Source organism: Mesoplodon mirus, assembly GCF_964341445.2.
Source record: "Mesoplodon mirus genome assembly, chromosome: 14".
NCBI classification, from domain to species: Eukaryota; Metazoa; Chordata; class Mammalia; order Artiodactyla; family Ziphiidae; genus Mesoplodon; species Mesoplodon mirus.
In genome coordinates this window covers 50,118,271-50,132,482 of record NC_138990.1, presented here as the reverse complement: position 1 = coordinate 50,132,482, position 14,212 = coordinate 50,118,271, and the positions used below count along the sequence as shown (strand labels likewise).

General features: G+C 36.4%; 1 protein-coding gene and 1 pseudogene across 3 annotated transcripts; one reads left to right on the top strand and one right to left on the bottom strand.

The window, feature by feature from the left end:
- The first annotated feature begins 2,378 nt into the window (after window positions 1-2,378).
- Window positions 2,379-13,763, top strand: DPY30 (dpy-30 histone methyltransferase complex regulatory subunit). 2 transcript variants are annotated; one of them, XM_082641772.1, is made up of 5 exons: window positions 2,379-2,463; window positions 2,701-2,772; window positions 2,858-2,905; window positions 11,290-11,432; window positions 13,419-13,763. In XM_082641772.1, the coding sequence occupies exons 2-5, from the start codon at window positions 2,737-2,739 to the stop codon at window positions 13,489-13,491; spliced, it is 300 nt and encodes a 99-aa protein (XP_082497898.1). In that variant the 5' UTR covers window positions 2,379-2,463; window positions 2,701-2,736; the 3' UTR covers window positions 13,492-13,763. The 2 variants fall into 2 exon arrangements, with proteins under 2 accessions (XP_082497898.1, XP_082497897.1); XM_082641771.1 differs by having other exon boundaries at window positions 2,391-2,601.
- Window positions 4,326-11,281, bottom strand: LOC309815172 (transmembrane protein 33-like; annotated as a pseudogene). The gene has a single exon. The product of its transcript is annotated as a transmembrane protein 33-like (transcript).
- Window positions 13,764-14,212: the final 449 nt, after the last annotated feature.

Sequence of the window (14,212 nt, the reverse complement as noted above, 5' to 3'; positions counted from 1 at the left end):
CCTGAATCTTTCAATTAATGTTATAAATGTAAAAACTTTAGCGAAGCTTTTTTGTAAACCACACTGATAACTTTTTTTTTTGATGGAGAGAAACCTGGCCAATAGTTAATTATTCTGTGCTGTTTCCTTCAGTAATCATTTTTACATTCTGTCCTTTTTCTTTAGTAGTATCAGTGTCTTAATTAAAATCCAGTTTTAACTGTGAATCAACTCAATATATGTTGTGTACCTATGATGTACCAGGCACCATGTGAAGCATAAAGATATATAAAACAAGTTCTCTGTCCTGAAGGAGCTCACAGTCTAGCTTCCTACTTTACTAATACTGTCAGTACTTAGAAAATGTAAATTAGCAGCTCTCAGTTACTTTCTGGAAGACTTTTTGTTTTTGTTTTTTTATTTTCATTTTTTTTAATTTGGAAGTTTTTATGGCGTGCCTACTCTGTATTGGGAAATGTATGGATTTATAATAACGATCCACATAACTCCTCTTAAGTTTTCCCAATCATTCTCTGGTTTTACTTTCTGTTATTTTCCATTCCTGAAAAGCATTTAATCTTTTTTTTTTTTTTTTTGCGGTACGCGGGCCTCTCACTGTTGTGGCCTCTTCTGTTGCGGAGCACAGGCTCATGGACGCGCAGGCTCAGAGGCCATGGCTCACGGGCCCAGCCGCTCCACAGCATGTGGGATTTTCCAGGACCGGGGCACGAACCCGTGTCCCCTGCATCGCCAGGCGGACTCTCAACCACTGCGCCACCAGGGAAGCCTCAGGATTTAATCTTAATTTGAATCAATATATGTACTAATCAGTTTCTATATCCTGTACATAAGCATCCACAACTTTGCATCAATTCTGCATGAAAAAATCTATATCCTGTACATACGCATCCACATCTTTGCAACAGTTCTACATGAAAAAGCTGTCACCAATCACAATGCTAATCAAGCATACATTATATAAGCTGATTTTTTTTTTAAGTTTTGTCTGTGTTGGGTCTTCACTGCTGCGTGTGGGCTTTCTCTAGTTGTGGGGAGTGGGGGCTACTCTTTGTTGTGGTGCGCGGGCTTCTCATTGCGGTGGCTTCTCTTGTTTTGGAACATGGGCTCTAGGTGTGCAGGCTCCAGTAGTTGCAGCATGCAGGCTCAGTAGTTGTGGCTTTCAGGCTTAGTTGTTCCGTGGCACGTGGGATCTTTCCGGACTAGGGATGGAACCCGTGTCCCCTGCATTGGCAGGCGGATTCTTAACCACTGTGCCACGCCACCAGGAAGTCCCAATCAAGTGTACATTATAAAATAAAACTTTAAAAATGTATCCACCAGTCTGGCTCCTAAACAAATTTTATCTACTTTAGATTTTTAGCCATGCAGTTTTAACGGAGTAGTAAAATGACGTTGTATTCTACCTTAAAAAAAACCCTTGGGACTTCCCTGGCGGTCCAGTGGTTAAGACTCCACACTCCCAACACAGGGGACACAAGTTTGATCCCTGGTTGGGGAACTAAGATTCTGCATGCCGCACAGCGCAGCCTTAAAAAACAAACACGTTAATGTTATGATCACAAATATTTCTGCATTTTTAGAGTTATGGCTTTATTCTAGTATATTGATATGCCATAATTTAGTCTCCAAATATTTTATATGAAGTTAAAATATTTTCATATTACAAAGTGCAACTACAAATGGAATTATTGAATCAAAGGCAGGCACTTTAATGAGTGTATCACTTATATTTACATTAAAATAAAAGGAATTTATTGTAATTACAACAACAATCCGATTTACTAGATCCTGTTTGGAATTTACAAATGTGTGTAGGAGGCAAATTGTCTTTTGTATTTTTACAATAGTAAAAATACAAAATAGTAAAAATACTATTGAATCACGGTTTGGAAAGCCAGTTGCATATTGCTAATCTTGATACAAAGGTAAGGTAGCACTAACGTGGCACGTTCACATATTTAAGGGCTTGAATAAAAGCTTACTACGAAACCCTAAAACATTTCTTCTTCCCCACTTTGGCTTTAGAGTAAAACACTGACATTCTTTCGTAGACAGTTGAGTTTGGGTCTGTGATTTTCTAGTAAGAACTACCCAGCAAGTGGCTTCGGTTCCGCGAAGAAGAGCTTCGGCAGATTTCAGGCAGCACGGAGGGCTGGCCAGGCCGAACCTCTGTCGGCTGGCCTAGTCACTGGGTCTGCAGCTGGGGTGGCGCCTGCTCTGGGTAGGCAGGTCGAGGAACTAGTCTTTGGCAGACCCCGAGGCCACAATTTGCCCAGGTCACTGCTTACCGCAAAGAGTATTGTAGAATCAGGGCCGGTCTGGATCCCTCCCAGCCCGCCCCCCGCTGGCAGTTCTGCGCAGGCGCGGAAGTCGTGCGACATCCGTCACTTACGGCGGAAGCAGTTTGTGCTGGGAGTTGGTGGTGCGGTGCAGGGCTCTTAGGAACGAACGGCTTGGGCGCGGGTAATCAGCTCCCTTTCCCCTTTTCTCTGCCTCTTCTAGGTTCTTGGGAGTACGGCGGAGCTTCCGGACCTGATGCGGGCGCCCGGTCGTGGACTGTCCCACCCTGTTCCTCTACTGCTCGGGGTGCTCCGCGCCCAGGTGGGGGTGAGGGGCGGGGTCGCGGCTGGGCTGGACTCCATCCTGGTGTCTTCGTCTTGAAATCTCCCGGGTAACTCACGGTTTTTCTTGTTTTCCAAGACTGGTATCCGGGGACTGTGACTTGCAGGGTCCACCATGGAACCAGAGCAGATGCTGGAGGGACAGACGCAGGTACCAGAAGGCCCTGGATTCAGGGTGGCGGTGTGAAGCAAGGAAGAGTGGCTGATGTTTCTGTGACCGGTGTTTTGTTTTCTAGGTTGCAGAAAATCCCCACTCTGAGTACGGTCTCACAGACAACGTCGAGGTAACTTGCCCAGTTCCTATGCCGTATCTTTGCGTCTCTTATGAACTGGAGAAAACTTGGGTTTCATTTTTACTAGGTTGCTTTGCACAAGGGAAAACTTTATCGTCACGACCGAAATAGTATCAAATTATGGGCAACTTGTTTTATTAGCGGTACTAATACTTCGTGGTATGCAGACGTACACATCAGCTTAGTCGAGAGGTTGAATTTTGAAAATGATATAGAGAAACATACATTACTGATGGAGACTCAGAATCCTTTTGCTTGGTGGCTACTAATGCTCTGTTGGGATACTGCATTGGAAAAACTGCACATCACAATTAAGAAGCCCATTGTATTTGTAGCAGAATAGTGTGCTGGTGAAGTCAACATTTAGTAAATGTTGATATCTTTGCAGAGTTCAGTAGTAGGTGCCGTTGGAAGCTATAACAGGTAGTAGACACTGTTTTTGCCTTACATAGTTGAGTCTGAATTCAGAGAGTACATGTGAAAAATGTACAAAAGAAGGTATACTTTTATAGAGCTTTTTCATACAGGTACTAAGAAGTTGCTGTCTAAAAGAAGAAGTTACTTTGTAAATGAATGAATAAATGCTGGAACAGTTGAATTAAGCAGAGCTAGGTGGGATTGGTTAGGAAAACAGAGAGTTCCTGGAAGAGATGTGGGTGTTTTACGAGGGGTGGGGAGACATCATCAATAATTAAGTTTGGATAAATGAGGGCAGGAGCATTTCCAAGCAGAGAATAATAGTAATAGCTGCTAATATTAGTCCTTTTACTGTGTGCCAGGCACACTCCTAAGTAACTTCCATGTATTTTCAGTCTTGCAAGGCTCAGAGAATTTGAGTAACTTGTCTAAGGTCACCAGGAAGTAAGTGGAGAGCTGTGTGTTAAACCTAAGCAGGCTGACATTTTTGAGTGGAATTAAATTGTATTGCTGATCTTGACCAACTGCTAGAGTTCCCTGGCATGTGGAGTGACTACTCTGTGCCTATAAAATTGCTAGGATTTGTTGGTTTGGTATCAGGGTTAAGAAAATCTGAGTCTTTTCATAATGCAGTTTTTAATTGAACTGCTATGCTGAATCAGGTGAAGATACTCTATGCCACTTATCATTTAAGAGATTAGTTTTTAGGCATCAGCAGTCTTTTCTTGATGGTGCTTGTGTATGGAGGCAGAGCCATAATACAGTAGAGCAGTGATACCAAATGCTTTTTTTTCAAACCCTCAGACCAATTTCCATGGTAAAGTGAGAAAAAAAATAAGGAGAGTGGAGTGAGTACTGATGATACATTATTTGGTGATTGGTTTTCTTGCTTCCATAATTTTAAAATGCCCGTTCTTTTATGAGTTATGGTGATAGTAAAATAATAATTATGCTTGTTTGTTTGTAAGTTTTTACTTGGTAAAATAGAGTTAACAACCCTATGTTAGTCCCTTCATTCATTGTATTATTTTATTTTTAATTTACTTGTTTGTGATATCTCAGAGTCTGGAAACCACTACTCTACAGCTGCTGCTGCTGCTTTTTGTCTTAGAATTCCATTTTATTTCCATTATTGACTTACAGTTTTTTTAGGTGGTTGCTTTAGGACTTATCGTACAGAAGTTTAACTTCCCACAATTTACCTTCAAGTGGTATCATATCTTTTCATGTATGGTATAAGGACCTTATAACAGTATCCTTCCATTTCCTCTCTCCTGGCCTTTATACTATTGTTATCATATATTATATTTCTACATATGTTATAAACCCTGCAATTGATTATTTTTATTTTTCTTTAAAAAGTCAATTATCTTTTTTATTTTATTTTATTAAATTTTTTATTGTTTACTTAACATTATAGTTACTTTATTGCTCTAGAAAATTTAGTTTTTAAAACCATCAGATTACATACATAGTGATAATGAGACTACCTCCCCCAACAATCAACTGTATATTATGAGGCTTCTCTAACTTGGTAGATAACTATTACAAAATTACAAAAATAGCTGGTTACAGTTGAGCTATCAAGTAGGTGTCACATTTCTGTAGATTGAAAAGTTGAATAAAAAGAAAACTGATGTTACTGATAAGTTGCTGAGTGTATTTGAGAAATCCAAGCTACATGCACACAGAAAAAAAACTGGTTACAAAAACCATTAAGTTACTCTGTATTAACATTTTGCAATGTTTTAAACATTTCCAATCATGCAACAATAATAAGGATCAGAATGAATTTTATAAAGGAGTTGATGGAAGCTCAACAAACGTATTTAACATATTATACAACTCAAATCACAGTTGCATAACACATCCAGTTCTCCCAAATTTATCTATGCATTACAACATTGAAATGCACACTATTTCCCCCACAACTCCTCCTCTGGCCCCATTCCTAATCAATAACCTTATCTATATAAACCTTTCTGTTTAATCTTTTAAATCAGATTTGATGGGTAAGTATGTATAGTCTTCAATATTTCAGAACAGATACCAAGTTTAGTCACATGCTCAGTCTTCAGTTACATTCCTTTCAGAAAGCATCTGAACTGCTGCAATTGTCTATGAAAATTCAAGCCTAAGAAACCGAGAAAACTGGCAGTCAAGAATCTGATCTAAGTAATTGTGTAAACTACAATAATACTAAAACCTATATGTGCACATTTCTAGAAGAAGGATTTCCTATTTGAGAAATGTTACTCAATGGGTCTCTGAAAGGAAAACTGTCTGACTACTGCTCTTTTATGTAAAACGCTTAGGTGACCGCAAGTATTTAACCCAATTGGCTAACAATCTTACAGTGGGCCTTTTAAAAAAAATATTCAAAGCCACAGAAGTAATTATGAAAACAAAATTTTGGAAGATCATAGCATAAGATACGTATAGATTTCCTATTATAATGGTACATCCAAAATAAATCTGTCCTAACAAAGCAGCACAAAATCAATTTAAAAACAATTTGAAATTAAATAGTGGGACGTGTTTTTGTTAAAATAATCAACCAAAATTACTGAATGGCAAAAGAATACTGTCTCAAAATATACTGAATTTACATGTTAATATTACCATAATGAACTCATGCCAGATATAAATTCAGGTTACTAATTAGATGAAAACGAATTTTAGAGCTATTTTTACAAGAGAAATAAAGGTACTTCATGATAAAGGCACAGCAGCGTGTAAAGAATTTTTGGTACATTTATCACAAGATTTAAATTTCCTTAACTATTAACAACACATTACAATAAAGTTTCTCAGAAAGTGTTTAAAAGGCTTGATTTAACATGCCAGGAAATGATTATTTTTCTTTTGAGATGCATTTATGTAAATTATGTAAATTGCAGTGAGGTCAGTTTTACACCTGGAATTAACCATCCCTAGCAGAAGTACCAGCAGCTAACAGTGCTTATTTATATTACACATAACTTAGCTGGATGTTAAACTATGCAATTGTTGGTGCCAGTCTGCTTATAAAGACAATGCTCTGGAGACGAAGTCTTCTCACAAACAGTGGGCAAGCAGGTTTCATTATTAGATGCTCAACAACAATCCTCCGTTCATTAAACAAGGTCCAATAATACGGATTTCTTCTAGAGGAGTATCGAACAGTAAGGAATCTATGGTATATAAAAGCCTGGAGCAAACTTTCTTGACCCCTAAAAAGCATTAAAACTGTAGCAGGCGTCAAGAATATTTCATGACAAGCAATGAATTTCAGAATATTCTGTTGATTAGCGCTGAATTTATCCGAGAGGTCTCGGCAGAGGTAAACTATTTGAACCCTTTGTGTCAAGGCACATTTTTCGTGTATGTGGCAGTATGAAGCGAAGAAAATAACAAGACTGGGAGATACTCATTGTAACTGGGTAGGAATTGAGAAAGATGAGAACAGAACAGGTAGTGACAGCTGTCCTCTAACAAAGCCTGGGCCAGGAATGCTCTGCTTAACTGGAAGTGTAGTAAGCTTTGGTGCAGCCTCAGAGCACTAGCCAGAGCATTTGCCAACAAAGCACGTTGGTAAAAGCTTGCTACTTCATGCAACCCAAGAAGAGGCAGAACAAAGAGCAGTAAACTATGAACAAGCGAGAAAGCCACCTTGCCGTGTCCAGTTTATTGGCCGTGATGAATTGCACTGCGCCCGCCTCTTGGGGGCCGTTTGGGGCCGTGTCCACCATGGGGGGCTTATTACACACGCGTCTGGGAGGCTGTCCGGCACACCCAAGAGTACAGCTGGGTTTCTAGAAAGACCAGAGTGAAGGCGGAGTTGCGGAGCAAGGCCCAAGACGGCCGACCTTACGCCGCCGGCTCCAGGTTATTGCTGAACCCGGAAGTGCTCCCTTGACTTCCGTCCAATTATCTTTTTCAAAGAGATTTAAACAGTACGAGAAAGGAGTATTTCACGTTTATCTGTGTAATTGTCATTTCTGGGTTCTCCATTCTTTTGTGTAGATCCAGCTGGTATCATTTCCCATCCTCCTGAAGGGCTTTCTTTAACATTTCTTGTAGTGGAGGTCGGCTGGGAAGGAATTCTTTAAGGTTCTGAATGTCTGAAAAGGTAATTATTTTGCCTTTGCTTTTGAGGTATTTTTGCTGAGTATTTGCTCCATTGTCTTCTGGCTGACATTGTTTCTGCTGAAAAGTCTGCTATCATTCCTATCTTTGCTCCTCTGTAGTTAATGTCTTCTCTTTGTGCTTTTAAGATTTTATTACTGGTTTTAAATAACTTGATTATAATGTGTCTTGGCGTAATTTTTTTTTTTTAATGTTTCTTGTGCTTAGGATTCATTGAGTTTCTTGGATCTTTGGGTTTAGAGTTTTCATGAAATTTGAAAAAATTTCAGCCATTATTTCTTCAAATATTTTCAAGTATTTTGTTAGCTTAATTTACTAATTCTTTCCTCTGTCTTCTTGAACATATGGAATATATTATAATAACTGGTTTAATGGCATTGCCTATGCTATCTGTATCATTTCTGTGTCTGTTTCTGTGAATTAGTTTTTCTCTTCATTATGGGTAGTTTTTTCTGCTTCTTTGCCTGTCTGGTAATTTTTATTGGAGGCTGGGCATTATGAGTGTTACCTTGTTGGGTACTGGTTATTTTTGTATTTCTTCAAATACTCTTGGGTTTTGTTCTAGGACTCGGTTAAGTTACTTGGAAACAATTTGATCTTTTGAGGTTTGCCTTTAAGCTTTTTTAGGTGGGACCAGACCAACCTTTAGTTTAGACTTATTTCTTCCTCTCTTGTATTCTACCCAGTGCTTCATGTGTTATGAGGTTTTCCTGTCCTGGGTCACAGGAACATGAACTACTGGCCTGTGTGAGCTCCAGGGATTGTGCCTCCTGCTTCTTCCAAGTGGTTTTTTCTTCTGGCCTTGAGTAGTTCCCTCACACATTTTGTAAAACATTTTGTAAAACATTGCAAAATGTTAATACAGAGTAATGTAATGGTTTTTGTAACCAGTTTTTTTTTCTGTGTGCATGTAGCTTGGATTTCTCAAATACACTCAGTGACTTATCAGTAACATCAGTTTTCTTTTTATTCAACTTTTCAATCTACAGAAATGTGATACCTACTTGATAGCTCAACTGTAACCAGCTATTTTTGTAATTTTGTAATAGTTATCTACCAAGTTAGAGAAGCCTCATAATATACAGTTGATTGTTGGGGGAGGTAGTCTCATTATCACTATGTATGTAATCTGATGGTTTTAAAAACTAAATTTTCTAGAGCAATAAAGTAACTATAATGTTAAGTAAACAATAAAAAATTTAATAAAATAAAATAAAAAAGATAATTGACTTTTTAAAGAAAAATAAAAATAATCAATTGCAGGGTTTATAACATATGTAGAAATATAATATATGATAACAATAGTATAAAGGCCAGGAGAGAGGAAATGGAAGGATACTGTTATAAGGTCCTTATACCATACATGAAAAGAGGGAACTACTCAAGGCCAGAAGAAAAAACCACTTGGAAGAAGAGTTCCCTCACACTCATGCTCTGATAAATACTCACTTGAACACTAGAAGGCAATCTCTTAGTCTCTTTCTATGCAACTCTCTCCTCTCTGTGAAAATTTCCTTTTCAATACTCTGCTCTGAAAGTTCTAGTTCTCTTGGTCTCCCTGAATTTTCAACTCTGTCTTCTCAACTTAGGGAGACTTCAGGGCTCTGCTTGGGGTCCTTCTCCCTGGGTTTTGTTGTATAAGTTCTCTAGGCAGGATGCAGTAAGCTGGGGCAATCATAGGATTCACCTAATTTTTTCCCATTTTTGTGATCACTGTTCTACACTCTTAAAAGTTTAATCTTTGTGTGTGTGTGTGTGTGTGTGTGTGTGTATGTGGTTGGATATACATTTGACCCTAGAACAACCCAGGTTTGAACTGCATGGGTCCACTTAAAAGTGGATTTTTTTTCAGTAGTAAATACTGTAGTACTACACGATTCCCATTTGCTTGAATCTACGGATATGGAACTGTAGATACAGAACCACAGATATGGAGGAACAGCCTATATAAAGGGCCAACTGTAAGTTATAAGCGGATTTTTGGCTGGGCAGAGGTTCATGTTGTTCAGGCATCAACTGTATATTTTTTAGATTAATTCAGGATTTTGACTTTACTAAAAGTAAGAATAGCAATTGACACATAGTGGACAGTCAGTAAATGTTTAAATGAAATAAATGAGAGGATTGGTCAAGGAGCTTATTATAGGATCTATCAGAGTTGCTTAGGCATTGCTGTTTCTTTTTCTTTTTTTAAAAATTTATTTATTTATTTATTTGGCTGTGTTGGGTCTTCATTTCTGTGCGAGGGCTTTCTCTAGTTGCAGCGAGCAGGGGCCACTCTTCATCGCGGTGTGCGGGCCTCTCACTATTGCGGCCTCTCTTGTGGAACACCAGCTCCAGACGCGCAGGCTCAGTAGTTGTGGCTCACGGGCCTAGTTGCTCCGTGGCATGTGGGATCTTCCCAGACCAGGGCTCGAACCTGTGTCCCCTGTGGCAGGCGGATTCTCAACCACTGCGCCACCAGGGAAGCCCCATTGCTGTTTCTTAATGAAGGTATTGGGATGTCATGTAGCTGACTAGTTTTTATCATATATGGGTATTTGTTGAAATTTACTGGTGAACTATAAGTTTCTTAATTCATGGGCAAATGAAATAACTGTTTCATACATTAAATAAGTATAGGTAATTATTTTTATTAAGTCCAAAAATTAGATTGAAAAATCACAAGCAAAACTAGACAAGTTACCTGACATAGTTCTGGCAAGTGTTTTTGGAAAGCATGATATGTATGTTGTAGTTATATGCTTAAAGTTTTTTCTCAGTTTTTACAAAATAAAATTTTCTTAAAAAAAATAAGTGTAGAATTTTTTTGTTTGTTTGTAATTGTTGACTCATTTATATCCAGTTGTAGTATGATTGGAACAAAGTTCATTTAAATGAAAGTGCTCTTAATAGTGTTTTGTCTTTGAGATAGCCACTTATTTCTAAATTTCTGAAATGGTAGATTTTCAGAAGAAGGCAAAGTTTTCCAGTAAAGTAGTTTTTGATGCTCTGGATGTCAGGTGAATTTATATGAAAGGCCCAGATTTTGGGGGGTTCTTAGATGGAGGAAGTATAAGTCATCATTTCCGAAACATCATTTAAATATCACGTTAATGATCTTTCCCATATTAGTCATTTCTTCTATTTTTTGGCTAATTTTACTTTATATTTTTTCTTAAATTTACTCATTTTTTAAAAATCATAGATGCATTTGTTTAGAAAAGAAACAAATGGAAAAGCATTTTCACTGCCATAGAGGGTAACCATAAAAATGAAAACAGTGAATACAAAACAGTGGTAATAAATTTTAGCTAGATTCTGTTGCCCGTTGAAGTCTCTAAGCCTGAAGCCTGCTCTCTGTTAAGAAGGCAGTTTAGCAAGTGTTACAGAAGTGTTAAAGACATGTTAGTGCCAAACTGAGACATTGTCCTTGATATTATCTGTGATAAAAGAATTGAAACAGGACTAGTTTTCTCACTGTGATTCTGTGCTACTTAGTGTCATGTCCAGATTTTTTGAAGCACATTGTAAGAAGGTGTATTCTCAGGAAGAAAAGAAAAGGGACTTGTATTTACTCCTAAAAAGGCAGAAAGAAAGAGAGAAAGTAAGTGCAGGATCTGGAGATACGACATTAAAAGAATGAAATATTATGGTGCTTTCAGAAAATGCTTGAATGAAATTTAGAAATGGGTCTGATTTTATTTTGGCAGAAAGATTTGCAGTTCAATCAGCTTTCTAGTCATTGATTTACCTTTTCTGTTAGTTTTATATTTCCATTAATTTTGGTTTAGCACTCAAAATAATCTAGTTATTTTTTAATATTCATGCATGTTTTTTGAATTCACTAGAGGATAGTAGAAAATGAGAAAATTAATGCAGAAAAGTCATCAAAACAGAAAGTGGATCTCCAGTCTTTGCCAACTCGTGCCTATCTGGATCAGACAGTTGTGCCTATCTTATTACAAGGACTTGCTGTGCTTGCAAAGGAAAGGTAAGATAATAGTGTCTGCAAATGGAGTTACCAGAAAAAGCAAAATAAAAACTTCCCTAGTTGAAATATCATGAGTTATGTATAGTTATTTTTTACTATATAAGGAATTTATAGATACTAAAGTTTTTTTAAAAACAAGTCAGCCATCATCTCAATTCAGACACTTATTTTTCTACTAGTCTTAGATCATATGCATATTTGTAATCATGGTATACATGTAATTTTATATCTCCTTTTTACTTAAAATTATAAGATAATACTTCTTCCATATCTTTACAGAGCCTTCATGATTATAAATGAAATTATAATATCACAGTTAACTTAGCCATTTTCTTGTTGTTGACCATTTAGGACCAATTTCCTTTGTTATTATTGATCACCAAGTAGTTTATGTGTTTTCATACCCTTTTGCTTTTGTTTAATTACTTTATGATAAATACCCAAGAATTGGTTTGCTGTTTCAAATGACATGACTATTTTTATAGTGTTTGACACATAATATCATATTTCTGTCCAAAAGTTTATACTCAGAATTCTTCAGGTGTCATCATAGCCTCAAGTGCATGCGTGTTGTAAACTTTTTTTTTGCCAAGTTGTTTTAATTTACATTTCTTTGTTAGCACGATTACAGTTTTTCTCTTTTCTGTACATGTTTTCTGTACAAAAATTCTTTTTGTATAAGTAAATCCAATAAGAAAATTTTGTTGTAAGTTACATTAGTCAACATTTATTGGGTGTAAATTATGTTTTTCTCAAAGACTAATAATGAACACTGTAGTAAACTGACATAACTTGATAAGGAACTTGATGGAACATATCTGAGTTATTTAGAATAGGTGTATTACTTAGTTTTATTTTTTAAGTAATTTATTTTTATTAGTTTTAAGTTAAAAAATTAAATGAATAAACAATAAGTATTTGTTTTGGATTGTTATATTTATAAAATAGGATTTATTTTTGACTGCAAGGTATGTCTTGGCTCTATTACTGACAATTAAAATATGGACATCTTTTATGCATTTTTGTTCTTTCTCTAAAGAAGGCCAATATATCAGAAATTCTAAATATTACTTTAAATGCTAGAAGAAAAGAATTTGAAGAAGTTTTACAGTAACATTCTATTAGTAAATATAATTTTTAAGTAAGGCATTCTAGCAAAATAATTCATCAAATTAACTGTAAATATTATGTAACAAGTATTGTCTATGTCTAGTTAGTTCAAAAGGCTGTTTAAAGTGCTAGGAGAATGTTTTTGAGATCATTGTAAATCAATTCTAAATATGCCTTTTTTTTTTTTAATATGCCTTTTTATAGTAGGGTTTAAAATAGATGTTTCCCCCAACTTTTCATCTTTGGACCTGTTTTATCAGCAAAAATAACATATGTAAAAGTGATAAATATGAAATAACACCTCTTTATTTTATTAAAAATTTTTTTCCAGTTTTGAGAAAAAATTTACATGTGTCACTATATAAGTTTAAGGTATACAGCATGCTGGTTTGATTTACGTATGTTGTGAAATGATTACCATACAGGTTTAGTTAACATCCATGATCTCATATATAGATACAATAAAAAGGAAAAAAAGAAAAAAATTTTCTTCTTGTGATGAGAACTCTTAGGATCTACTCTTTTAACAACTTCCCTGTATATCATACAGCAGTGTCAGCTATAGTGGTCGTGTCGTACTTTATACCCCTAGTACTTAGACCTGGAATTTTGTACCACCTTCCTCCAACAACCCCTCTCTCCCACCTCTTAATTTTAAAATATGTTTAAGGGACTTACCTGGTGGTCCAGTGGTTAAGACTCCGTGCTTCCACTGCAGGGGGCACAGGTTCGATCCCTGGTGGGGGAACTAAGATCCCACATGCTGCACCGTGTGGCCAAAAAAAAAAAAAAGATGTTTTCATTATGGGACAATACATTTAAATTAACACGTCTCAAATATAAATTTCTAAATTTTGGATTTCTTTTCCCTTACAGACCACCAAATCCCATTGAATTTCTAGCATCCTATCTTTTAAAAAACAAGGCACAGTTTGAAGATCGAAACTGACTTATTGGGAAGAACAGAAAAATTTGGTTTCCACTGTAGATTTACATGATTAAGAGGCAACTTTAATTGCCATGATTCCCCCCCCCCCCCATTTTGGAAGTATAAGAATCATCAGGACAGCAGAACTTATTTTGGAGTTGCAGAAGAAGACATATCTCCCTTATTGATTTAATCACATACTTATTTAATGAGTGTATTCTGTGCACTTTTTTCTCAGATTGTCTTTAACTTTGTTTTTAAAATGACCTTCAAAATAAACTGTTAAAACATCATTATCTTACAGTAGTGTTTGTTCTATATGACAAATATGTGGTTCAGTTGTTTCCATGTATTACTTATTCCTTGTGTCTTAGAATGCTGCAGAGTTTTACAACAGTGTGAAAATACACCAGAGTCAAGTAGGATATAAAAAAACTCAGCCAGTTTTTCTAGCATTGTTCCTGGACCTCTTGGAGGGTAGGATTTGGGCATTTTCAATTTTTAACAAACATCACCAGTGATTCTAATGCACAATATTTATTTTCACAGTAAATTTTGGAGTGCTGTTATAAGCATTGCAGAGGGTGTACAATATCCTTCAATGCTATCAACCTTTATGGTATTAATATAATAACAGCTATCATTTATTGCAGTTCTACTATGTGTCAGGCACAGAACTATTTTATTATCTCTAATGTAGCAATTCTGCAAAGTAGATGTTGTTATTCCCATTTTGCAGATG

What these genes read in the sequence shown, in the direction of transcription:
- DPY30 (XM_082641772.1), top strand. Translation starts at nt 2,737, where the DNA reads ATGGAACCAGAGCAGATGCTGGAGGGACAGACGCAG. An exon ending in TGCTGGAGGGACAGACGCAG is followed by an intron (nt 2,773 to 2,857) that starts GTACCAGAAGGC and finishes TTTGTTTTCTAG; the next exon opens with GTTGCAGAAAATCCCCACTC. An exon ending in GTCTCACAGACAACGTCGAG is followed by an intron (nt 2,906 to 11,289) that starts GTAACTTGCCCA and finishes TGAATTCACTAG; the next exon opens with AGGATAGTAGAAAATGAGAA.